This window comes from Astyanax mexicanus, chromosome 10 (assembly GCF_023375975.1).
Source record: "Astyanax mexicanus isolate ESR-SI-001 chromosome 10, AstMex3_surface, whole genome shotgun sequence".
In the NCBI taxonomy this organism is placed as follows: Eukaryota; Metazoa; Chordata; class Actinopteri; order Characiformes; family Acestrorhamphidae; genus Astyanax; species Astyanax mexicanus.
The window spans coordinates 4,820,300-4,847,678 of NC_064417.1; the positions used below are offsets into that span (position 1 = coordinate 4,820,300).

A 27,379-nucleotide genomic window follows, 5' to 3' on the forward strand; every position below is an offset into this window, starting at 1 on the left:
CTCGCGCAGACCTCTATTATACATGATAAAAAAAATGCAGGCTCTTCGAAACTGATTTATATAATAAAACGTAAGGGGTAATGTGGCAACAGTAGGGGCTAAATCGGTTACAAAAGCCTGGCCTACAAAAATGATGTCTGAACGAATTTCCTCTTATCTAATATAATTTAAAATGGTTTAAAAATATAAAATAATTTCTAAGCAAACGAAATATTTAATATTGAGCTTATAGCCCAAGTGCAAAAATACAAAATCAGTAATACGGCTATGCCCTGCACAATGCTTAAACCAAAATAGACCAAGTACAATAACGTCATTAACAATGACTTTCCTCTACTCTAATATAATTTAAAATGGTTTAAAAATATAAAATAATTTCTAAACAAACGAAATATTTAATATTGAGCTTATAGCCCAAGTGCAAAAATACAAAATCAGTAATATGCCCTGCACAATCCTTTAACCGAAATAGTACAGTTTACAATGACTGTCCTCTAATATAATCAACAATGTTTAAGAATATAAAATACTTCCTGAACAAACGTTTTTTTTGTTTGTTTTTTTAAGCAAATAACCTAAGTGTGAAAACACAAACAGCAATTTACTGGGCTGGCTTGCGCAGCGGAGAAACCGTGCAGCAGCAGCCTCCTAGCCTGCTTACGCAGCGGATAAGCCGCGGTGTGGGGCAGCAGAAATTCCGGGATGAAAACACAAAGAAATCTGGGCTAAAAACACAGAAAAAATATGGGGTGAAAACACAAAAATCCGGGATAAAAACACCAAAAATCCGGGTTGAATATGTCTCGTCGGTCAGAGCAAATTGAACATTTTTCAGTGGATTAAAGGGGCCGTGATTTGCTTTTTTTTTTTTTTTTTTTTTTTTTTTACCTCTTTTTAAAAAAAACGAATATTCGAATATTCGCTTCGAATCAGTGCCGAATATCCGGAGCTCAAAAAACGCTATTCGGGCCAGCCCTAGTGACTACTTTCGACACCTTAGCTGCCGGGAAGCCGTGTGTGTGTGTGTGTGTGTAGTATGTAGTATGTAGTATGTATAGTGTGACAGAGGGATGTGTCAAGCTGTGTGAGTGTTTTACAACAAAGATATTCTCCTTCAAGGGGAATTCTGCAAATATTATACATAATTAAACACTAAGAAGAGTTAAGATGGGAGTTGGTGTTAAAAATCCATTCTAGAAAAAACATACCAACCTAGAAGTGTTGCAATCTGTCGGAAACTTTCCTGGGAAATCCTTGCTGTGCAAGTTGTTATTTACCTTCAAACCTTGAGAAATCCTTGCCAAAACTCTGTCACACCTACTATTGAACTATGTCAGTGTATACAACCTGTCACCTGAACACCAGGAGTCTCAGGGGGGTTCTCACAGAGAGCAGAGAATAGAGAGGAAGAATGAGGCTCAGTGCTTTTCTTAGAGCTAACTATTAGCAGTAAAAAGCTAACAGATGATGAATTTGCTCTAAAACAGACACTAGAACAGATAGCTCTACTGCTACTACTACTTTTATCCCTACCCTTATCTCACACACCTCCCTCTAGAGTTAAAAGTATTCCTGATGACCTCGTTTACCCAGATCTAGCGTCATATTAGATTGTGAATGGAATTGACCTCTCTGTGCTCTGCCCACCAATGTGCTCTTTTGTAGCGAACATCGCTAAGAATGTTGGCAAAAATCCCAGGGAAGACCGTATCAGATGACAGTACACAATACTACTCACCTCACTGGTGTGTAGCAAGATTACCAGCTTTAGCTGATGGAACATTGCTAGCCAGCTATGTAGCATTGTTATCTATGTGATGAGATACTGTAGAAGGAATGAGGTTGCCATATTTTTCGCACTGTAAGGCGCACGATCAATGAACGTCTGTTTTCTGGTTTATTTTCATATATGGGGAAGCTAGGGAAAGCGCCATAGTACACAAAAATACTAAAATTATTAATTCTCAAAAAAAAACAAAAAAACTTTCTTTCCAAATAAAACGAGGGCTGGGTGTAAATTTACACAGTTATCTCCTAAAAAAAACTTTTATTTGGGTGAATAAATTGCTTCCTTTTACTTACAGTAAGCTTAGATTTCCAATATTTTGTCTAAGGGTGAGTTTTCAATGAAGTTTCTCCAGCACTAAGGCTGGGTGCAGCAGCATTAGCATTAGCCGCTAACCGCAGTGCTAGAGGAACCTAAATGCCAACCAAGAATGCTCCTTAATACATGATTGGTAAAATTCATACATAAGGCGCAGCGTATTATGAGGCGTTGATTTTGATTGTACTGTTGATTTTTGGGAAAATTAAAGGATTTTAAGTGCTCCTTACAAAACTCTACAAAACATGCTTATGAAGTTCTTGGCACTCTCACATAAAGATATCTCATCAGCTGTATTCTTGCCAGTTTAGTCCCTTACAGAATGAGTGCTTTAAAGGGGCTCTATTACTTTTTAATGCAAATAAACTGTTGCTGGCCACACCCCACGAATATTATGAGCATTAAGCATACTTTAGTGTTAGCTTGTCCTAAATGGCAAAACATGAACAAGCTAGTTTTTGCTTAACTGGGATTGAAGTACAAAACAATTTGAAACATTATTTGAAAGTTTTTACATCTCCTTCATCTGCTGACTTGCCACAAACAGTAGGTACAGATTCCTCCCTCAGACGAAGTCTGCTGGCTGATCCTGCTGTGTACTGTCTAAGGTTCTCATCCAAAATGGTTTCCTTTATCTGATCTAGTGGGTAGGGCTTTGTTGGGGGTTGACTGGTGAGGGGTGGTGCCAGAGGGATTCTATGCAGGTTTCCTTATTGTGACGTCACAATTAGGGAGCATCCAAACAGCTCATAAAAGCATTATCATTTCTGACACCAAACTCATTTTTTCACTGCAATAGATCTGTCATTCTGCAGTGATACAGTACTTTATCACACGGTAGCATAGTTAAATCCTGCTGCCCTCCACATAACAGAATTAAATCGATAGGATTTATGGAACTGGCTGAGCTACATTAAAACACAAAGTCATAAGCTTGTGTACGGTGAGTTTGTCTTCTAATCACTGTAGTAATCTCAGTGTGGTGTTAAACTTATCAGGATGGCTGTAAACGCAGATTCGGAATGTGCATAGCTGCACAGTGTGTGTCTTAAACACCATAAAACAGCCTTTTTCTTTGTATTATATCATATCTAATCTCTGCCATATCATCAAGGGCTGATCTTTAAACAAAAAATAAAAAAATTCTGAAAGATGTTTGAGCTGTAATGAGCTTTAGCTGTTGTTTGAGCCTGAGTGTTTCCCATGGCTCATTTTTCATGTGGGAGTCACTCGTACATGCATCACTTACTGTAATGAATCAGTGTGTGTAATTCAGCAGCCTCCTTCAAAATGAGCTTCTCATCTGCCATTAGCGCAGTCTTGTTATGCAGCATCATTTAAGCACTTAAAAGGCTTTCTGAGCGACGTGTCTTTGATCGTCACTGCCAGAAATCCATAGTAAGAGTCAATCATGCTTGTGTAATGAAGCTGTGCTGATTGAAGATGGTCAGAGGTATCATCTAATTTCCTTTGAAGACCACGCATTTACCCCCTCACCCCCCAAAATGCGCACATAACTTTGTTGTTAATTTTGCTGATTATTAACGTTTTAATGTGTAACTTAAAGATCTGGTAATTCTTGTAAATAATATTGATACAGATAGTTGTATAATATGAATCTTATACTGGTCAGCCAAAACATAAAAAAAAATTGTAACAAAACTATGTGAAAGCAAAAAGTTAAACAGAAGTACGTCTCTGATAAGATAAAAAAAAATGTTAAAATCTTATAAAGTACAGTACCAGTCAAATGTTTGGATGTATACTTACACACATAAAATAGTGATAAAAACAATTAAGGGACACATTTGGAATAACATAGTAAACATAAAGCGTGTTAAGCAGAACTAAGATGGTGATTTGGGATGAGCTGGAGCTTTAGCTTGAAGAAAAAGCAGCAACTATTGTTCAGCACCTCCAGGAACTCCTTCAAGACGCTGAAAAAACTATTTCAGGTGACTCTTCCTCATGAAAACACTGAGATTAAAATACCAAGAGTGTTCAGATCTGTCCTCAAAGATAAATGTAATACTTTAGTAAAATCTAAGGTATAAAACATATTCTTTTTTTTTTTTTTTTTTTTTTTAACACTTTTTGTTTACAAACTTATTCAGCATGTGTTCCTGTATAGCTTTAACATCTTCATTATTAAACGTAAAGGAAACGCATTGAATAAGAAGAGGTGTCCACACTTTTTATTTGTACTGTGTATGATTAAACCAAATTTTAAAAATGAAACTATAGCAGTCAATACCCGTTGCAAATGGTAGGATCCACTTTCTTCCTGCTTTGCATGCACGCACCCAAACAACACTGTCTGTACTGTTATTGTTTGATGCTTTTTTAATTTAGCCAGCTAATTCTGAAGCCTGACAATCAGCCACTTTCCATTGTTTAAACTAGAGAGAGAGAAGCTGGCTAAGAAAATAAGGTGAAAATAAATGATGGGATCAATGCCCTTTAAACCTGTGATCCTAGAATCACCTCTGAATATGCGAATGGTTGCTTCCAATGGCACCTGTGAACGAGCGAGTGGGATTTTATATTAGGCAACAAGTGAACAGTCAGATTTTGTGAAGTTATTGAAGTTATTGTGTTGAAGAATACATAGACGAGCATAAGAATTTAAGACATTCTGTATTTTGACAAGAATCAAAGTGTGATGTATAGACTACTAGGTCAGAACACGTCTGAAACATTAGGAAGTTTTTGTGGGGTGTTCCTGGTATGCTACCAAACATGACCCAAAGAAAAACACTGGTAGACCAATCACAGGGTCATAGGCATATAATGTGAGGTAGGTACGTAAGTATTGGCAGAACACAGGCAGTAATTGAGGTGACTGTAACTAATACATAACTATCCCTGGAAACACTAAGTGAAATAGTCTGATTTCCAATAGAATAAGACTCTCTCGAGCAGATAAAGATGAACCCATTGGCACCATGCATGAAGCCAGATGTGGGATAGAGGAGTATAAAACCCCTGGGCATTCAGCTGTAGAGTTGTGAAACTGTGTTCTCTAGAATGATGTTGCTCCATTTAATTCAATTCGGATGATTTAGGGAGTTAGAGATGAACCCAACATTTCTATCTTTTTTATGCTCCCATGTTCCCTAAGGCAATCACATCCTCACAGCAATGCTCTAAAATTATATACAGCTCTGGAAAAAAATAAGAGACAACTTAAAAATGATGAGTTTCTTTGATTTTACTAAATTGAAAACCTCTGGAATATAATCAAGAGGAAGATGGATGATCACAAGCCATCAAACCACCAAACTGAACTGCTTGAATTTTTGCACCAGGAGTAAAGACATAAAGTTATCCAAAAGCAGTGTGTAAGACTGGTGGAGGACAACATGCCAAGATGCATAAAAACTGTGATTAAAACCCAGGATTCTTCCACCAAATATTTTAATTTCTGAACTCTTAAAACTTGAATATGATCTTGTTTTCTTTGCATTATTTGAGGTCTGAAAGCTCTGCATCTTTTTTGTTATTTTCTGCAAATTAATGCTTTAAGTGACAATATTTTTTATTGGAATTTGGGGAAAATGTTGTCTGTAGTTTATAGAATAAAACAACAATGTTCATTTTATTCAAGCATATAACTATAAATAGCAAAATCAGAAAAACTGATTCAGAAACTGAAGTGGTCTCTCAATTTTTTCCAGAGCTGTATATATAAGAATCAATGATAGAGAAGGTGTTCCTTTCTTGTTTGTGTATCTCAAACACAGTGTACTGATACAGTAAATGATTTAATCTGTGGTCTGTCTGCCAGCTACCATGCTTCTATTAAGCCCTGCTCTGTGCTGGTTTTATAACTGCAGTAATCTGAGGGTGAATCCCATCTCGCACACTTAAACCAGCACCACACTTACAGCTTACTCTTTAGCAGCTGAGTGGCTCCTCCTCTTTTTGGCACCTTGGCGGTTTCAGCAGCTGTGATAGCTGCTCTGTTAGTGCACTTAGCACTCCAGCAGCACGTTCAGTGTGGTTTGCATATTGTTTATTTTAATACTGGATTATCACCCACTGCTGCCAGCTGGTCCTGTCTTTATAATCTCCCTCAGAGCCGCAGAGCTTTATGAATATAGGCCAGGGTTACCCATCCGTCCACACAGTTACACACAGCGTGTGGAAAAACCTGCATTTACCTACATTCAGTTAAAAGATCATAAACTCGCTGTTCACTGGCTTCCCAAAACAGATATTTTATATTCTTAATTACCTTCTTTCTATATTGTGTAAACTTTACTTTACTGTAAATTTAGTGTGCATATAGTACCAGTCAAAAGATTGGACACAACTTAAATTCAGTGTCTTTACATTATTTAAAAATGTTGCATTGTAAATTAATACTACTCAATCAAACTATGAAGAAAAACATAAAATTATTTAGTAACCAAACTTTTTTTTTTTAAACAAAGCAGAATAAATTTTATATTTTATATTTTAGAGTAAGCTTCATGAGGTAGAGTCACCTGAAATGGGTTTCAGTTAACAGCTGTGCTGAACTCGTCAAGAGTTAATTAATTTATGCATAGTGAATAGCTCTATTTGAGTTCTAATCCACATTATAGCAAGAACTACTCAACTAAGTAAAGAAATAAATTACTTTAAGAAATAAAGGTCAGTCGAAAGGCCTTCAAAAAGGTTATGAAGAAACTGACTCTCATTAGGACCGCCCCAGGAAAGAAAGACCAAGAGTTCCCTCTGTTGTACAGGATAAGTTGATCAGTGTTACCAGTGTTAACAGTTCCCCAGATAAGAGCACCTAAACGCTTCACAGAGTATTTTAGTTTGTTAAACACTTTTGATTTACTACATGATTCCTTATGTGTTCCTTCCTAGTCTGAATGGTTTCACAATTATTATTAGTAGTCTTGGTAATCTCTGTACAAATTTTTTAAATCTATATTCTATTAATAACTATGTACTGAAGGGGTGGAAAAAAATTAATGAAAAATTATAGAGCAGCACCTTTTCCTACTGAAAGGACAGAAGAGGCATCCATATATGGGCACTCATTAAGACACCTCAAAAAAGGGGTACCTTAACAGGCAAGAATGGCAATCAAAAGGGCATTTATTTTTTTTTTTTGGATTTTGGATTTTAGGGATGTGGAGGGAGGTACTGGAGGGGGCGGTTGTCCCCCTGCTGCATGTTTAAAAGGGTTTATTTAAAAATTCATTATGAATAGACAATTCTATATATATTTGTTCTAAGATAACTTATTTTCCTGTATATTGAAAATATAAGCTTTAACCATGAAAACAGTGAACTGTTAAAGTGTATTGTGATCTTTTGTAACACATTATAGAAATATAAGTAATTTTGAAATTATTGAACACATTGACACATTTACTGTACAGTTGCACATACTGAACACAGTTCAACCAGTTCAAATTATGAGCATGAACATAGAACCAGCATTGCCACACAGCTGCGCTCAGTCACTTAGTGACGTTAGTGACGTCCCCCCCTGGGTGAATTCCTGCCATTATGGCCATCTGACGCACACTGGGGAGCCCTGGCCTTGAGGAAATTAATCAAATCTATGTTTCTACTCAGTAGTGTTCATCTTGCTTTGTGCTGCAGTTGCTGAGGTGATCATCAGAGAAAACCTGCTGATGTGAAGATCTTTCTGACGCAAACTAGAGAAACTGTTTAATGTTTCTGAAAATGTTAACATGGTTAACAGTTTATGGAAAGTAGTGGGGGCAGTTAACGTGGCATAATGTTAGGAAATGCTAATTTGCTGGTAAAGGTGAGAAAATAACAGTATTCACAGTTATTACCAGAGCTGTATAAAGTATTAGAGACCCAGACTTAAGTAAAAGTAAATGTGCTCTATCAAAAAAATGAGTTCTTTAAGCTCCACACTTAAGTTGAAACTCTAAAGTATTCAATATTTTTCTACTAAAGTATTGCAGTAGTTTATAGTAAAAATTGGTACTGAAAGTAAAAGTACAGTACTGTTATTAGTGTAGTTATTACAGAAAGCAGTGATCTTCTTATAAGATCAGCTTGATCTCTTGATTCACTCAATGATGAGCAGCTTCATCAAATCCAGTGACACTGCAGATCATCTAGTGCTTTGGCTTTGGTGATAATGTGGGTTTGGAATGATTCCAAACATTTTTATAATTGTAATGAGAAACGATGCAGCACATAAACAGTATATTAGAGTAACATTATTAAACTCTCATTTTAAACTATTAAAAATAATACTCCATTAGTGACATTTACTTTTACTTATATTCTAGACATTTTACTACTTAAGTACAATGATAAATTAGTTCTACTTTTTTACTAGATATCTCTAAATGTCAACAGAGTCCTGTGGTTCTGTCTTGTTGGAACTAGTGGAACAAATATCTTAAATGATTCCAGTTTGTAGTCAAATATTCAAATCAACTACTCGCTCAGTTATACCTTATTGGATACATCATGTCCAGTCAACGCTTGACTTTTTTTTTTCTTTTCTTTTTTTTAAAGGTAATTCATTTTATTTTGTTTATATTGTTTTATTATTTTTATATTGACATGAAAATAATAACTTAAAAGGTCTAATATTTAATGTAGGCTATTACTGCTGTTTATTAGCATCGGTAAATAATAATAATTTATGTTCAGATGTACTTAGGTTCCTCCAAAAAATTGCAATGTCACACTGTTGTATTTTTGCCATATTATTCACGCTCACACGAGTCAGTTCCCTTTCATCATTAGCAAGCAACAAGCATTGAGGTGGGGTCCCTGCAGCAGACAGCATGCAGAGCAGTACCTGTGGGCAGCAGTAGCGTGTGGAGCAGCTCATTGTAAACATCATTTTGGGATTATCTTTCTCAATTGGAGAAACCTCCAAGCTGTGTTTTTCCAATGAACAACAAACACTGTTGATCTTTGAGTGGTTTGTCAAAACCCATGACAGGAAAATGAGAGGGCATTATGAGGATAAAAGAAATCGCTCTGTGGCACATTCCAGCGTGTCTGCGGTTCACTGGACTATTCTTTCCTTAAAACTGCACTGAAACGTCCTCTGAAGGTGTGCTTTTACAGCCATTCCTCATTCCACATCACTTCACGCGCCGCTGCTCTGGAAATATGACAGAAAGCAGCGCCGTCTGGAGCTCGGCCGTCTCAAACCTTCAGCAGTCTGGATGTAGATTACCTGAGTTCTTTACCAACTGCCAAGAGCACTGAACCCAAACCCCCTCAAACACACTCAAGCAGGTTGTTCTTCCACACAGAAATTTAGATATAATAATGAATATCATTTTAATTTCCACAACATTGCAGGATGACACATTGAGCATAAAAGTGTTTGCGATTGCTAAATCTCTGCAGAACAGTGCAGTCATTTTTTTTCTACAATAAATAGGCCTAATTTATTGGAACAATTGGAACAGTGACATGAGACATAGGTTGCAGAAAAACCAACAGACTTGACAGCTTCTGCTAAAGGGAAATTCCACTTACGTTTTTAATATTTCTGTAAAAATCTTTCAGAGAGGTTTGGAGTGGTCTGACAAAATTGTTCAGTCATCTAAAATATGTGAAAAATATGTAATCATTTTCACACCTATAGTTTGTGGGCTCTGGTCCAAATCAGTTAACAAGATCATAAACTTGGAGCATTTTTCCCTTTGGTTTGGTTTCACACAGAGAAAAATCCATGCACGTTAAAATATGTCACAACGGACCTCTTGTGAATTTTCTCTCTGCTTATTGGTCACATTTGTCTGGGAAAGGAGCAAAAAAGTAAATACAGGAATCAGGTCCTGTAGTCCAGACTAACACACAACCGTGTGTAATTTATCATGGATCTGATGATAGTATGATAGTTGGATCATGGCCAGATCATTTTCTCAATTTGGAGTTTGCTTGGTACTGGAGCGAGACCACATGTTTTGCGATTTTTAAGGTGTTTTTATGTGTTCCGGACCAGCGCATAAAGTTGTACAGTGTAAAGCTGTTTTTTTTTTTTTGTTTTTTGTTTTTTTACACTGAACACAGAAATTTTGCCACAGAATTTGAGACATTAAGCAGAGTTGCGCGGGCATGAGCAGTGAGCGCTGCACATACCACGCTTAGTGTGAAAACAGCTTAGCATGGATTAGCAACAGAGACTGTGTTTCTTCATGGATATGGTAATTATCCAGGTAATTAATCAGGGTAAACTGCAACTGAACAGCTTTTTTAGTTTAATTGTGTGAAGTAAATTTGATAGTTGGGTCGGATCGAGACCGGAACGAACCTCTCCAGAATTGTTTTGGAACTGGACTAAACCACCACCTCTCGCAATTCTCAATGCAGTTGTTTTGGTCCACACCTGAGTGCTACTACTGATTTCATAACTGCCCAAACAAACCACACCAAGGATACAAACGAACCAGAGTCTGTTTTAACCAGACCAAATTGTGCTACATCATAAAAAAACTACATCATACAAAAGCTATTAACATAACACTGTTACACATACACCTCGTGATATGAAACAATTTCATAGTTTTGTAGATGGTTCTGAAATTAAATCTAAATTTTAACACTATGAATGTATTCAAAGTGGAAGGAAACAGAGGAATTTTTTCTAAGTTCATCAGTATATCTGTTTACAGCAGTGGTGAATGGATGGGATGTCTAAAGAGTCTAATACCTCTACAACTTTATCAAAAAGAGGTTTATTAGACAAACACGGTTATGAATACAATGCCTGATATTAGTTTAGAGGGATACGAATAGGGGTGTGTTTATCTGAGGAACACACTCAAATTAATTTTATTATTTTCTTTCAAGGTTTACCAGTACTTTACCATAATTTTATTCACCTTATTTTTTAATGCCCTATTTCAAAAGTTCGTTTTTCTGCCTTTGTGTTATTCATAAAATGGTTTATGTTTCTATCATATTCAGAGATGTATAGTAACAAAGTAGAACTAAGTACTGAAAATTGAGTTTTATTATATTATTTTTTTACTTTATTAATGTACTTTTATACTAAAATGCTGTATCGGTATCGACTGGAGTATTAGCTTTACTTCACTACTGTACTTAAGTACTAAAATACTGTATCTGTAACTTCACTACATATTTTGGATGAGTTTAATACTTTTACTCTGATATATTGTTTATGCACTGCATCGTTACTAGTTACAATTATCTGTAACTTTAGTACTTCTACTTAAGTGTGGAGCATAAAAAACACATTAACTTCTTCTCAACTCACTTTTTTTTGATAGAGCAGTACTTTCTACATGCCTGCTGTAGAAGCTATGCTAACCCAGCATTGTAACAGGCTATTTAATTTTATTTTGAGATGTTATTGTATTAATAGCTTTAGCAATGATTGTATGCAGTATATTTAACTGCATACATAATAGTCCATACATCTGCTCTCATCATTTTGTAGCGGTAAAACCTAGTTATAAAGCTCTGTTGTTACTGATGCGTTGAGTGCTTTGGTGAGTAACTCTGGCAGGTAAGATGTTAGCTTTAGAGCTAAGCTAAAAGCTAAGATAGCCTAAGAGTTTCAATAGCACCCAACAACACTAACTTCACCAGAGATTTATAATCAGCCATTTCTCTGGGTAAAGATATTCTGGTGTTGGTTTAACCTGCACATAGTATACATAGATAGCATTAAGAAAAATATGGTGGATACCATTCAGATGGCTTGTCTAAGTTCACTGCTGAATCTGGATAGTAAATAAATGTTGATGTCACTTTTCCTGGTTCCATTCACCACCACTGTAAATACATCAAACTCTGTATGACTACACAATTATCTACTTCACATCAATCTTCACTTTGAGTGACCTGAATTGTCCAGACTTTTTATGATTTTTAAGAATTTGGTGGGATTTATTTATAGATACAGTAATTATCTAGGTAATTAATCAGGTTAAACTGCAACTGAACAGCTTTTTAGCTCAATTATGTCGAGACTAGATCACATTCTCACCATAAATGGACTGCTCCAAGACTGGTTTTGAACTAGACCAAAACCACCATCTCTCACAATTCAGAAATCAAACTCTGTATGTTTCTATACAGTGATCCATTTTGCACAAATATCCACTCAGAAAGAACTTTTCTTTTCAGAAATGTTGATGATTTTTGAGAATTTGGTGGAATTTCCCTTTAACAGACTATGGTAAACACATATTAACAGTTATAGACCTGTTACAGCTTAAGTCTAGGAATGCAGCACACGTTCTCATGCGCATTGGTTAGTTAGTAACTTCTCGTTGAGTAGCAGTTAGAAGCAGATTCCAATAGCTTAAGTGAGGCAAATACGTTAACGATTTACCGTTACATACATTTTACAATGCAATGGTTCTCTTTCTTAAAGAGATAACACATGAATTCATGGAGTCATCGGAGGCATAATGTTCCCTGAGTTCCTACTAGGGCTGCACAGTATAATGTGTATTTACTGTTATTGCAGTTTTATCCATTCATTACTATGCTGATTGCTGCAATATGCAGATGAATATAATCTACCCAAGCACAAAAGCCGCCATGTACTATGAGCGTCCTAACCAATCACAGATGTTTTAGGTTAGAGTTATTGTGGGTGGCCCAACCCAACAATGATTTTGGCCACAATAATGTAGGCTAATGCAACCATGTCCCAGCATGTGTTCACAATACGATACACTGAAAGTACACTGTGGTGTATCGATGTGCATTGTGATTATCGATCAATATTTGTGTCCATATCATTCAGCAATAGTCCCAACCAGTGCTTCCAACTACAGTCCACCTGTTACACCAGCGACTCGCACACAGGCGGGTTATCCGAATCCTGGCTGTGCATGGAGCTCAACCCTGTGTCCGAGTCATCGTCATTCCCACCGCCACGGCTTTTCGAAAGCCCCCTCGCTTCCTCCACCCAGCCGGCGCTCTTTTCAGCGACAGGCTGGACGACAGGAGAGAATTCGGTGTCTACTGTGTCCTCATCCTCGTCCCCCTTGTTCAGAAAGTCCACCTTTTCCAGAAGGTCCCTCAGCTCTTTGTCTTTAGCCTCCCACAGCTCCGAACTCAAGTCCAGGTCACTTTTTACAGACTCTAGGTCTGTGTTCAAGCGGAGGCCGATGTACAGACTTGTGTCCAGCTGGGTTTTGATTCTCTCCTCTTCCAGCTGAACCTCACTGTCCGAGAGAGTTTCCACCTTTACCTCCTGAGGTACGACGGTCCCTACGCTCAGGGACGCCGGCGTCTCTTCGCTCATGTCTGTTGTCTGTTTGTCCTTTGGCTCCTTGAGCTCCTCTCTTCGCCGCCGCATCCACCTGTGGTTGAGCTCCTCTTCGATTTCACCTGTGATCTGTTCCAGCAGGGCCTCCCTCTCTGCTAGTTCCTCCTGAAGCTTGATGACCTCGTCCCAGCGTTCTGTGTACTCCTCAAATCGCTCAACCTTCTCCTCCTCCTCCTCCTGTGCCTCTGCTGCAGATTCCTCGTCCCGCTCCGGGCTGCATTCAGCCAGGTACGTGTCCTGCACGTAGTTGACCCCATGCCTCTGCACACGATCCAGATGCACCTTGGCCTCGAACCTGTCGATCTCGCCGTCCAGCTCTCGGATGCGCTCCAGCTGCTGGCGGATGGTGTGGTCCTGGGACACCACCAGATGCACCAGGGTCTCCATCTTGTCTGCGGAGGAGGACAGCACCGCTCCCACCCGGGACGCGTGCCTATTTCCCTTCTTCCTGCCTTCTATATCTCCATCTTCATCCCCCTCTTCATCCTCCTCTTCCCCACCTTCATCTCCACCTCCTCTGTTCTGCTTCATCCTCTCCAGCTTCCTGAAGGCTTTGCGCACCACGCGCCTCTGCCTCTCCCTCGAGCACGTCGGCGGCGCGGGCGTGCTCAGCATCTCCAGCGCGCGCTCCCGGCTCTCCGCGCTGGACACGACGCGCGCCTCTGCGCTGCGCGCGCCTCCGCTCGGCACGGACGCGTCGCTTCGGACCAGCACGAAGCGCACGTGTTCGCGTTCGCGGCCCCAAGCAGTCCATAGGCGCAGCAGGCGGGTGCGCGCGGGCAACGCGCGCTCGTAGCCGCGCCACTTCTCCACGATGCAGTAGGAGCGCGGTGGGGCCGCGGAGCGCTGCTCTTCTAACAGCGCGCGCACCACGTCCGCGCACGTCGTGCGCCGCGAGAGTCCGGAGACGAGCTTCTCCTCGCGGCACACCCACACCGACACCTTACAGTCCTCCGCGCGCTCCATCAGCACTGCGCGCGCTCTGTCCGCTCGTATTCAAAACTTACATCCTGTGTAAGAGTGCCATTCGCTCGCTTGCTCGCGCGCGCGCGCTCCTAACTCACATGCATCTCGTTCCAAAGCTCTTTATAGTACAGTTTATTGAGTCCGTGCGCGTTTTGCACAAAAAGTCATAAAAATTAAAGGAAAAAGTCCCGCAAAGTTCAGCTCAGTTCACGCACATTCCTTCGCTCAGCTCGCGCGCCGCACCTGCAGCACCTTACTCACTCACTGTCTGCTCGGCGCTCGCGCACCTCTGACTTTCAACAGAGCCTAAGCCACGCCCCGCCCTGCACCTCTCTCTTTCTCTCTACACGCACACACACTGCGTAATCCCGCCCCTTAAGCTTTACCGCTTCCAGTGTTTAAAGGGGAACTCCGCCGCTTTCAAAAACCACAATATTTCCCATTTTGGAGCACATCTCTTATAAATAGAATATAAATGTTGGAGCACATCTCTATGGAATAGAATGGCCCACAGCACTGAGCTGTGGAAATGTTCTCTGGAATGATGGTGCTCCATCAACAATTCCAACAATTCAATTTGTCCAGATTCTAATGCAAAGCCTTTTCTCTACAGTAGAGACTTTTCCTGTGCAGCAGAGGTAACTCTTGGTCATCCTTTCCTGGGACACTCCTGATGAGAGCCCATTTCATCATCATGTTACTTTCAAAGTTCTTACATTTTTTCGGATTGACTGACCTTCATTTCTTAAAGTATTTTTCTATACTTAGTTGAGTAGTTTTTGCTTCTCATAATCTGGATTAGAACATTACTCAAATATTCACTATTCACTGTATACCTGTAACTCTACCTCTACACAACTTTACAACTGATGCTCTCAAACGCATTAAGCAAAAATAAATACAAGTAATTAACTATTGACTAGTTCAGCACAGCTGTTAACTCAAAGCCTGAAGTCCAGGAGACTCTGCCTCATAAAGCTGCATGAGAAAATCCAGCAAAGATGTGTGTGTGCTTGATTTATGGATTATTATTTTTTTAAATAGGTGAAGAATATGTGCGGGTGTAGCACCATCTTGTGGTCATTTTTAGAAACACGTTTGCATGATTGAAATACTGGAAAAGCTGGCTTGACACACACATATCCCACAGGTCAGTGCGGTGCTGTTTAACTTTTAGGAACACGGAATTAAATTCTTGAAAATAAAGAGGGTGTGTAATCTGGTGTTCCTAAAAAATTTAACTTGTGAGTCCGCTGAATTATTTTTGTGCTACAAGAATTTTTTTTTTACTTAACATTTTTGTACCTGAATCATTTTATATAGCTGAAATTTGGTCTATCGTTTTAAAACTGTTCTAAACTAAACATTTAATACATTAATTTTAAATATCTAATTATTTTAAAGTATTTTTTAAGAACACCAGATTACACACCCTTTATTTAAAAAAAAATGTTTTTTGTTTCAGGTTCTGGTGACACTGTTTTTAACATACCCCTCCCCTGAAAAAATACTTCAACAGATACAAAATTTCTATTTGTTTTTATTCAAGAGAAAATGTTGAAAAAGGCAAAAATAACTATTTGCTGTACCAAACAAACACATACACAAAGTTTACTTCCATCATTTTGTGCCATCCCTTCATCTTAAAGAGAAACGTATAGGCAACCTGTACAGAAGAATCCAGATACGCAATTTTATTTTACATAAATTTCCCATCTTAAAAAAAGAAAACGTTTCAACCCAAGCACGCATTCCAGTGCTCTGAAACAAGCGTTCACTTTAAAGCAAACATATGATCACACACTACAAGGTACCAGTACCTACATGGTGACAGACAACAGACAAAAACTGGAGCTTGACACTGACAAGCCATTCTTATCAAATTAGAATTAGAAAGTTTTTCTACCTTCAGAAACCTTCACTAGAAATCCTTCAGCACTTCTCAGCAGTGATGTACAGCTTTGAGCAGAGTTCAGTAGTGCTGGTGTTGGTCATCCCTGGATAAATGCTGTAGCTGTAGTAGCTGATGGCCTCTGTGTTCTTCACCTTTTCCCCAAAGATCTTCTTTAAAAGTCTACTGCCTCAGTTTTTCTTCCAAACACAATCGTTTTGCTGAACTCAGAGCAGTAGAGACATTTTACACACCTGGTGCACTTCTGCTCCAACACTCACTGATCACTGATCATATCTGCTGGGTTAGAATTATAAACAGGAAAAACCTGGATAAACCTGGAGAGCATTAAATAGACACAACCTGCTGCTCCTGTAGAATACAATCAGTTACAACGTACAGCAACACTGTCCACTTCCCTTCACTTCAGTTACATAAACAAAAGAAAACAACAAACTCAGTCAGAACAGAAATCAGAAGGCAGATGCTTTTTAAAATATAAAGATTTCCCTTAATTTTATTTTTTGAAAATATTTTATCCATAGAGATGTTTGCAGGAGCATGCTAACCCTGTATAGGGTAATAGTCATTAAGGCCCTGTCCACAACGTTTCAGTCATGTCAGCATTTTTTCATGACATCTCCACCTTTGACAATAAGTTGCACAATATTAAAAGGAAAAATAAACCCGGACCCTATAGTTTGTTAGTCTACATATATATATACATATGTGGTATTAAAAATAATTTTCACCAGATTTCTCCAGATAGCAGTGATTATGCATTCCATTCCATTGGAGAAATCAAAATTGTGGCAATATATGCATGGTAAAATTTGCCTCATGTGACCTTGCCACATAATAAAAATTATATATTTTTTTCTCAGATCGATTCAGGATTTTTTAATTCCAATCCAGATTTTTGTGCTTGTTTGTTTGTTTGTTTCCTGGTGGATTTTTATTGTTATATGATTCTGTCCGTGTTCTCTGCATTTCAAAAATCATTGGGTCCTACATTGCATGTCCTGCCATGTGACTATTGCAGCATTTATGCACATTGATGATAATTATGTTGATGAAAAGCTTTATTGTGCAGCCCTTTTGGACAGAGTTTTCCAAAAACCGGCTGTTTTTAAAAACAACAGGATATGTGTGGACAGGGTCTGTAAATCAAAAACTTTACTATATTGTCATGAATAGATTTTAATAGAATTGATGTTGCTGTTAGGGATGATAACCTGCTTTTTACCACTGTAAACCATTTTGAATGAGTAGGTCTTCTTTAGAATGGAGAAGCTTAACCCCAAACCTAGTCTGAATTACATCATAATCATGTAACTCAATCAATGTCTTTTAGTTTAGTTTAATAAAAGCCTGTCATTGGCCCTTTAATTTTAGTATAATATTATATTATATTATATTATACATAAATAGTTTTTAAATAGTGTTTTTACAGAATTCAGCATCTGCCCACCAGTTTCATTCAATCATAACTGTGTCTAAACTCAACAGGCTTTTAGTTCAGTTATTTAAAGTTTAGTTTGTCTGTGGTGTCTAATTACACTCTCCTGATGCAGCAGAGATTAAATGAGTTTTATAAAACAGTCTATTCCTGTAATTCCTGTTGTATTTAAAGAGATTCAGAGGAGAGGGGACCAGTGTTTACAAATTAATTTACAGAAAAACAGTTCAGAGACAGAGTGAAGTTTCACTATCGCAGCATGAATGATCAGAAAAAAACGAATTACTTCATTTACCATCACAAAATATATTCAGATCTGAGAGAAGCCAAATGCGTCTCTCATGGAGGGCTGAAGTCACTGGACAACAATCACAACAGAAGAAAATGAACAAACACTCTGAGATGATATGGCATATTAATGGATTAATTCTAAACCCACTGAAGTCCAACCAGCCCAAAAAAAAAAATCTGGACTTTAAATTCCTTCACAAACATTTTCTAAATGTTTAAATGCTGGATTAAATGATGTCAGTCAAATTGTATTGAAAAATGATAAATCAAAATACATGTGCCTTATGTTTCTCATTTCATCCCATATGACTAGGCTCTGTACTCCTGATACAGACTCGCGTTCTGGGGTGTTCCCTTTTCCTGGACACGTTTTTCTTTTTTCCAGCTGTTTTAAGCTGGAGACGTCCGTATCAAAGGCACTTTTATGGTGCAGCACATGTAGAACAGGACACGTAGCTGCACTGAATTGACACACTGCAATATTTTTGGTGTACTACTGAAAGGCAATATTACTGATACACTGTGCGCAACTTCGCCTGATAGAAAGATATTACATAATCAATCACCATTTTTACAACACGCTGGATTTACAGATATAGATACAGTTATATTCTTCCCTACAACAGAACTGAACAAACAGATTTTGCATTATAAAGTCTAAGGTAGGGGTGGGCGATGTGGCGTGATCAATTACATCACAATATATATTTAATATGTTGTAATGAAAAATAATATAATCAGTTTATTTGTAAGTAGTTTGTAAAATATATTTTTCGTAGACACTGCTGTGGCTTTTCATCACAATGGTAATGGTCTTGTGATATATATATATTTTTAACATCATTTTATCTAAAAATTTTTTCACATTTTTCTCCCAATTTAGCTAGGCCACTGGTCCCACTTATGCAGCTGATGCTCAAGGTGGGTGAAGACTAGCACAAGCCCTCTCCGACACATGTGAAGTAGATCCAGAGTAAGCATCACCGAGCTGACGCTTGGAGGAAAGCTCAGCGACTCAGTTCTGATACATCAGCTCACAGATGCCTTGTGCTGAGCGCAATCTACCCACCCAGAGAGAGTAAGGCCAATTGTGCTCTCTCGGGCTCCGGCAGCTGATGGCAAGCTGTATGACCGGGTTTCGAACCAGCCATCTCCTGATCATAGTGTCAGCGTTTAGCCCACTGGACCACTCGGTGCCCCAGTCTTGTGATATTTGCGGAGTATTGCGATATTTGTGCCATATCGCCCACCCCTATTCTAAGGCACCATAATTTCTTATGGCTATGCTTTGGCTATGCTGCTGTGTACATTTCTGTCCAGTTATGTGCTTCTTTTCTTCATAAGCAGAGAATTCACAGCTTCATCTGGAGAAAAATAAGTTGTGTGTTTAAAGGCTCAACACCACGATAAAGGTGGTAGAAAACATGAGAAGGATCTACAGAGCAACAGAACCCCTGCAGTGCACAGTTCAGCATCTTCACTACTTCAACCATCAGAGGACCACCACTCAACTGAAGTAAGGTAGGTAAACTACACTATTAATGAGTCACTTGTTGTTGTATGTAAAATAACTTTTCTGCACAGCACTAACTTTAATTCTAATCAAATTTCAAAATATCTTCTTAAATTACAAACTGCAGTGGTTTGGACTAGAATCTGGGATCTGGGGCTGGATTCACAAAAGCCTTCTTCTAAAAAAAACAAAACAAAAAAAAAACATTTCTTAAATTAAATGTTCAGTAAAATTGCTCAAATTTTTGCATAAATTTAATTAAAAATTACATTTTATGTAAGTAATTTGTGTCTTGTTTGACACATTGTACTCGATTTTTTGGTCAAATCCATGCAGAGTGAAGAAGAATTTTTTTTTTTTAAAGAAAATTCCTCAGGAAAAAAACAAAACAAAAAAAACGTAACTTTTATCCTTTACTCTTGTGAATCCAGACCCTGCACTTAAATACAATTTATCAAAGTAGAATTAAAGTCTTGGTTATAACTGTAACTTAAGTTATAACTATAATTGAAGTGAAACATTGCCCTTTTCTGTCTGTCTGAACAGACGTTTCTACTGCACGCTGTTTGAATTATTACACTTAAACTGTAGCATATCCATCAGTTAATTATTTTAAAAAAATTATAAACTCATTGTAACAATTCTCAAAGCTTAGTGTTGTCCTTGAACTTTGTCTATCTTAAAATGGGCCGAAATATGACGTGTAAAATGCGTTTGATATACAACATTAAATAGGTTGACGTTATCCTTCATTTTACTGTTAAGTTACTAAACATGACTAAAGATATTTAAGGGTAGATGATGAGATGTTATATTGTTTGTTTCTATGGGGGGAGGGGGGATGTTCCTGTACTATGAAATACATGTTAATAAGCAAGGACGATTCTTCAGTGACATAATAAAAGAATAATCAGTGTTAAATGGAAAAAAAAAACTTAACAAAAGTTACACAAGTAACAAGGCGTACCTCCATTTACCCACACTCACACCCGTGTAAATTCAGAAAACACAGGACACAAAAATAATAATAATAATAATAATAATATTAACAGATATAATTAATAAAAGCCCCAGATACGACAACAGCATACTGGATGTTTTTTTTTTTTTTCTTTCTAGGTTTTTTTTTTGTTAAGTCCAGAGGCACAGCCACTTCAGTTGAGTCTGTTTTGTCACTCAAGTCCAAAAAGAAATAAAAATGAAAATAAAAAGGAACAGACTCAGAGCCTGTCTGATCCCACGACACATCGCATCTCTGCGGACAGAGTTAGTGCTCAGCTCCAGCTCTCTCTCTGACCGAGCAGGGCAGCAGCTAGCTAGCAGCGTCCTTAGGGTTTTGTGTTTGTGTGTTTTTGTGTGTGTGAGAGAAAGTGAAGGCGTTTCATTCTTTGACCAGCCTGTAGATGTGATGCTGCGCTCCATGCTCACTGTTCGACACCTCGAACACACAGGCCATACACAGCAGCGTCTCCTGGGTTTCTCTGTTTGAGACCACCTGCAAGAGCCATAAATACATCAGTTAATGTTTTTTTTCCCATCTCTTTCACACACACACACACACACACACACACACACACACACACACACACACACACACATATACATAAAGTACTTTACTAAAGCTTTACACCACATTTAAATCTCATTATCTGGTCTGTAAATAGACAGTAAGACACAATCAATCAATGTGCTGCAATGATTAGCCAACTTAGTCAACAACATTGGCTATTAAAAATTAGTAATGGGCTCACAAAATGTAACCACATCAGATAAGGGACAAGACAACAGCTGTACTCACTGTCCATCAGCTCATTATACATTTAAACATATTTTCAGCATTTAAATCCCATAAATAATGGCTTCTGCTGTCTTGGGAGCGATAGAGGAAGAAGCACAGACTGAGTTACTGTGAGCTGCAGCCAGGGTTGCCAGTTGCACAAAAAAAATCCTGTCCAAAGTCTGTCTAAAACCCGAATAGAAGTTTAAAGTTTAAATTCATATCTCAATTCAATTGACATAATTAAGTACCACATCCTGCATGTGTGAATGTCTCCTATAATATGCTGTTTAATTTTATACAGGTACGTCAAGTATCAAAATGTCCTCCAGACAAGGGCCATAAAATGTTGCTGTTAAGATGCAGTAAAACATGCATTTGATTGGGAGCCTCACTAGTAGAAAACACAAAAAATAATAATATTAATATATAATTAAATAGTCATTACTTGATAAAGGAATTAACCATCTACGCCATCCAGGGCTGGCTGGGGGCATCCAGGTAAAACCTGGAACCAAGCTTCAAACTAGCTTACAACCTACTTTCAATTAAAATTTTAAAAATTGTTACTTTCGGTTGAAAATTTATTTTGAAGGAAGTGTATTCTACATTCCACCTATTTCTCAAGTCAATATTGAATATTCTTATACTGTACATTATATATAGTCATGTATAATCACTCATAATCCAACATAATTAAACAGGCTGTAAAATAGTAATACTGGTGATAAACTTAATTTAATTTGTCTATATGTGCTGTGTAGTAAGTTAAACATTTTGAAATGTTAAACATATATACACAGGGCATTAAATTAGTAATTATATACAACAAATGACATGAAAAGCAAAGACATTCTGATGTTTTCTTTTAAGACACACACTCCTGTAAATCTTAACTCTGCCTCCTAGACGAGGACTTACCAGGAGGATGGTGAAGTTCTCCAGCACACTGTTCATCATGTACTTCTCTGGGAGGTGTTTGAGTTTGTGGATAAAGTTGATCATATATTCACACATGGGCGAGCGGTTTATTTTGTAGACAAATCGCCCGTTATCAAAACGGGCATACTCCGTCTGTGGGGTGAGGCAGAGGGGAGCAGGTTAAATTTGTAGTAAGTAAAAGTATATCAGTAAAGTTACAACATATTAAATCATTCTACATTAAAGCAGTAATATAAATTAAAATGGATGAAAACTTGTAGCCACCAATTAGCTCCTAGCAGCATATAATATTTTGCCCTGTCTACACAGGGAGTTTCTCACCTCCACTTTCTCCACCACCTGTTTGCCGAAAGAGCACACTTTGGTTGAGCAGGTAATGGTCATGTTGTCTGGACTCTCGTACTGACTGGTCACGCCGTAGAAGGCACCAGAATCCTCTTGGAGATTGCAGTTCAGGTCCGCCTGAGGATGTAGATGATGACCAGTCAGAACAGTTTAGGGGAATTCTAACATTACAAACTTCTTTCCTCATTTACACTGAATTCCTACTCCAAAAAACTGTTTGCTCAGAATCTTTTTTTATTGAATCTGAGTCAGATGAAACAGAGCTGAGATGAAATTGAAACCACAAGCAGAATTGTTTAATTGAGTTAACATGCCTTTAAATTAATCAGTATACGAATTCAGCATTAGGGCATTTTCACACCTGAAAGTCCAGAACTGGGTCTGTGTGTTTGTTACATTGTAAATACAGCTCTGGAAAATTTTAAGAGACCACTTCAGTTTCTACGAACAACATTTCTTCCAAATTAAAAAAAAAAAAAAATAATAATAATAATAATAAATTTCCACTCCTGGTGCAAAAAATCAAGCAGTTCAGTTTGGTTTGATGGCTTGTGATCATCCATCTTCCTCTTGATTATATTCCAGAGGTTTTCAGTTTGGTAAAATCAAAGAAACTCATCATCTTAAGTGGTTTCTTATTTATGTATACGGTCCGATTCGATTTTGTTTCATCCTGCAGTTTAGTCAGCGGACTCATTCACTAATATCTTATTACGCATTTTCCTAAATTATTCTTAAGAAAACTCAAGATATGTGTACATCATGTGTACATGTGTACGAAATTGTTCACAGCTTCGGTCTGATGGATTCCACTATCCTCATGAACTGAACAAATCCCCAAAACATCAACAATGGTAATGTAAAAAATAAATAAATAAATAAAATAAATAAATAAAAGTGGATTTCAACCCAAAAGAGCCCATGGTGATGCATGTGACACAGACCTTTAAAGGACGTGTAAAGTTCATATAAGGTTACATTTTTCATCGTTTACATTCAACATATGGTTAAGTTGCATTTAATAGACATTCAGTTGATTGTTAATTGAATGTCAGTTGAGCAGCAACGAGGCCAAAATATGGACCATCCAAGTAACCTATTACCAAAACTAGCACTTTTAAAATTTGTCTTTTCCAACAATTGCTTCAATTACATGTTTTATGTTTTAAACAGATCTGTTTTAACTAGCACTGACCTGATTTCTAGACAAAAAAAGTTTAAATAAAAGTTTTTAAATCAATAAAATTGTTATTTGCGTTATATCAGAATTTTACCCTTAAAATATCGTTTGCCCACAATACAAAAAACATAAAATATCTGCTCACTGAATTTATAGGATTCAATTTTCTTATGGGTTAAGAAGAAAAGGCCGTCTTAAGAATGTTCGGTAAATAAGACCTGAAGCTGCTGCACCTACAAACCTCTCACAAACCCCATATGCCTCCACATATCGGCTATCACATGAACTGAGGTGTCAGACACCGTGTCTATTCCAACATCTAATACCTTCCAGGAAAAATAAATAAATAAAAACGGTTAGCCTGTGTTTATCCAGAGGTAGTGGTCACCATCCACTCTGAGGATGTAATGAGTGTGAATCTCCAGAGAGAGGTGCCAGAGGTCCACTATATGTTACACAGCCCTCAGGACAGGGACAGAGAGTCTGGAAGAGTGGGACACAGTGAAAAGAAAGAATGAGGAATATGGAGAAATAGAAGAGAGTGTGCTGGAGAAGTAGAGAGAATGAGATAGGAGACAGAAGGGAACACTGTGAGAGGAAAACAGAAAAAGAGAGAGAGAATATATGCGCTGCTCTCCGGGCCCCTGATCTGCAGCACCTGTGGCCCAGACAGGCAGGTGTTTAAACAAAGCCTCTGTATTGCCTGCAGCTCTGGGGCTGTTTCAACAGCACAGCGCTCAACGACTCCACTGCTCACACCACGACACTCACGCTACATCATCCATCATTACACTGACCAGCACTGAAACATGCAGCACCTGGAGCATTCACTTTTCCCATCAAACCGTCTCCCTGACACAGCAGCGGCTACTCTGGATTTAATAACACTGAAACAAAACTAAAAATCCTCCACCACTCAAACTGCTGTAACTCTACTGTAATGAACATCCAGCTACAGCATCATCATTACATTACATTACAGCACACACTTATGAGACAAAAGGTGTATAATAAAGTTTCATTGTTTAAAAAAAAAATGCTGATATGTCCTAATTTATGTCAGAATTTTCTGCACTTAAAACATAAGTACAATAAAGATGAGAACATTACTAGTGTTTAAAAAAACTACAACAGATGTCTCACAAAAAGAAGGTTTAAAGAAGCACTAAATCCCAAAAAATTGGAGGGGTAGTTTGGGAGGGAAACTGGGTGATGTATGGGTTTAGAGGCAGGGCATAAGGGAGAGCTGATTGGCTGAGCAGTGTGCCTCCGATAGCAGTGAGATCGGGATGGTTGGACTTCAGCAGGGGGGGAAGTATTATTGATTGACTGATTTGCATATTGCGAGTATTTGCGTACCAAAGTAAACTAAAACACTATCCACACCTATACCACAGTTGAACCTGAGAGGGCGCTGCAGAGGCGGAAATTACCACAATAAAAGCTTTTTTATAAAGGTTAGGATTATTTATGAAAATTTTAAGCAGGACTGGTAGAAAAAATATATGTTTTAGGGTTTAGTCGCTCTTTAAGAGTGCAGTACAGGAAGAAGCACCAACTCACCCAGAACTTGACTAAGAAGAAGGCATTCTGTGGTCCTTTCGCAAACAAATCCTTCAGGCCTCCTTTCTTCTCTGGGAATTTATCGTAGATCTGACGGATGTCCACTGACTCCAGCAGTGGGTCGCTGTGCAAGTGGTTTGTCTGACCAATGTGTACGAAGAGATGCTTGTTGTACTGTAAAAAAAACAAATACTATTAGACTGACATAAATCATTTATATGAGGTTTATTACAACTGTTTAATATTATTTTAATGGGCCATAAATTTGTGTTTATTCCGCAAAATGAAACAAATATGACTATGGAAACATAATTACATACAAATTAACACTAATACAATAAAAATGTAAGTAATGTCATTATTGATATTTTGCTTAGAACACCACAAGTTAGACTCTAAAACTGATAAGATAAACTAGTTGTTGGATGAAACTATTGGAAACACTGTTTTAGCTAGGAAAGCTGTAGAAATCATTAATATATTGATTTATTGTTAATACAAGTGTATATAATGACTGTGTTTTTGTTTTTCCTGCCCAGAGAAATAACTTTGGTCTTACTTTAGATTTTTTTTGCACAGTACTGTATATTTAAGGGTAAAACTTACAGTAGAAATCAGACAATTTCCTAAATTACAATTTGTGGTTTGCCACAATTCCGACTTTTAATTAATAGCACTATATTTTAACTCAGAAGGTACCAATTCCAAGCACCATGTCTGACATTTGTTTTTTTACATGACAACAGAAGCAAGAATACAAAATGATATTTTTCTTTTGTGTGCAGCAGATTAATAGCTGCTGTCTCAGTAGATGAGAGGTAAAAACATTTGGTAGGCACTCTGCCAGAGTGATAGATCACTGAGGTCTGCTAAGGAGAAGGAGGGTGACAAAGTCACAGTAAAGAAGCCATCGGCCAGAATAAACCAAACTATACCCTTTTACCTTCAGAGTGAATTTAGAGGGCATGCTCTTTTCTTTGTGATGAGCTTTACTTTACCGAGTCTCACTTTATTAACTACATTACTGACAGAAGTAGTTTAATTTAATTCAAACTATTTATTTGCTATGCTTAAGAAAATGTTTAATGATCATTAGATCATTTCACCACTTTTTTCAATTTGCTTACTTTGCTTAAATATTTTAGTTTTTTTATATACTGTGTATACTGTGAATCTTCATATACTCACAGACTCTGGGTCCCTCTGCTGTTCCAAAAATGAAGAGAACTCGACCAGCCGCAGTTTGGTTGTGCCAATAGAGCGACCCTGCCATGCTGGGGGAGTGGCTGCTGGCACTGAGGGGGGCTCGAAACCTAACCCAGACAAACACAGACCAAACACCTTAACTAAGTTTCCAAAATTCAATACCTGTGTGACAAACTGTGTAACAATTAACCTTGTAAAGCATTCAACACGAAATGTACCTGATAGAGCTGTCTGAATGGGGTAGGCTTGCTGTGCAAAAGGTTTAACGCTGAGAAACAGACAAATACACAAAGTTATTACACACTGCACCATGTTTTACACTAGACCTCAGTCATACTGTGTGATCACACTACACACTTTATTACACACTTAACTGTAATTCTAACTGGAAATAAATCCTTTAAAGTGTAGGAAAATGCCAAGACTCTGACAACAGTCATAATTATGGGTTTTAAACATTATCATCACTGTTGCACAAAAATATAAGTTAAAAATCACCGTCTTGATGAAGAAGTAGAGTTTATTTGCCAGTTGCATACAATTTACAATTTACAATAAGGGTCACAAATAACAGAACTCATGACATTCAGTTTATAATTGTTAAATGGTTAAGTAGTGTCTTAAAATATTATTAATTGGCACTAGTTAAGACATTATTAATCTTTAAAAAAAAACATGACTAAATTCAAATGCTTTACTATGTTGTAGTTAATGAAATAAGAGATTAATTAAAATATGTCGTATGATTAATAATGTCTTAACTAGTGTCAATTAATAATTTGTTGAGGCCTTCTTTCGTAAATACTGTTAATGTACCCAAATTAAGTAATATTTCAATATTTTACAATAAAAAGCAGTTGTTACAAATATTAG

The 27,379-nt window shown here is 37.7% G+C and overlaps 2 protein-coding genes across 2 annotated transcripts in view; both read right to left on the bottom strand.

Annotated features, from left to right (window-relative positions):
- Positions 1 to 9,382: 9,382 nt before the first annotated feature.
- rassf10a (Ras association domain family member 10a) lies at positions 9,383 to 14,641 on the bottom strand. Its single transcript, XM_049484266.1, has one exon. The coding sequence runs from the start codon at positions 14,337 to 14,339 to the stop codon at positions 12,885 to 12,887; it is 1,455 nt and encodes a 484-aa protein (XP_049340223.1). The 5' UTR covers positions 14,340 to 14,641; the 3' UTR covers positions 9,383 to 12,884.
- Positions 14,642 to 15,859: 1,218 nt separating this feature from the next.
- Positions 15,860 to 27,379, bottom strand: part of tead1a (TEA domain family member 1a) — a 58,052-nt gene continuing 46,532 nt past the window's right edge. The window contains exons 8-13 of the mRNA XM_022683793.2: positions 26,725 to 26,774; positions 26,489 to 26,613; positions 25,301 to 25,474; positions 22,534 to 22,674; positions 22,192 to 22,344; positions 15,860 to 20,988 (exon numbers count right to left, since the gene is read on the bottom strand). Of these exons, the coding sequence (XP_022539514.1) occupies positions 20,875 to 20,988; positions 22,192 to 22,344; positions 22,534 to 22,674; positions 25,301 to 25,474; positions 26,489 to 26,613; positions 26,725 to 26,774 (757 nt within the window). The 3' untranslated portion in view covers positions 15,860 to 20,874. The remainder of the gene's footprint in view (positions 20,989 to 22,191; positions 22,345 to 22,533; positions 22,675 to 25,300; positions 25,475 to 26,488; positions 26,614 to 26,724; positions 26,775 to 27,379) is intronic.

Bases quoted from the DNA above. Each gene is read 5' to 3' on its own strand.
- rassf10a (XM_049484266.1), bottom strand. From the start codon at position 14,339: ATGGAGCGCGCGGAGGACTGTAAGGTGTCGGTGTGGGTGTGCCGCGAG.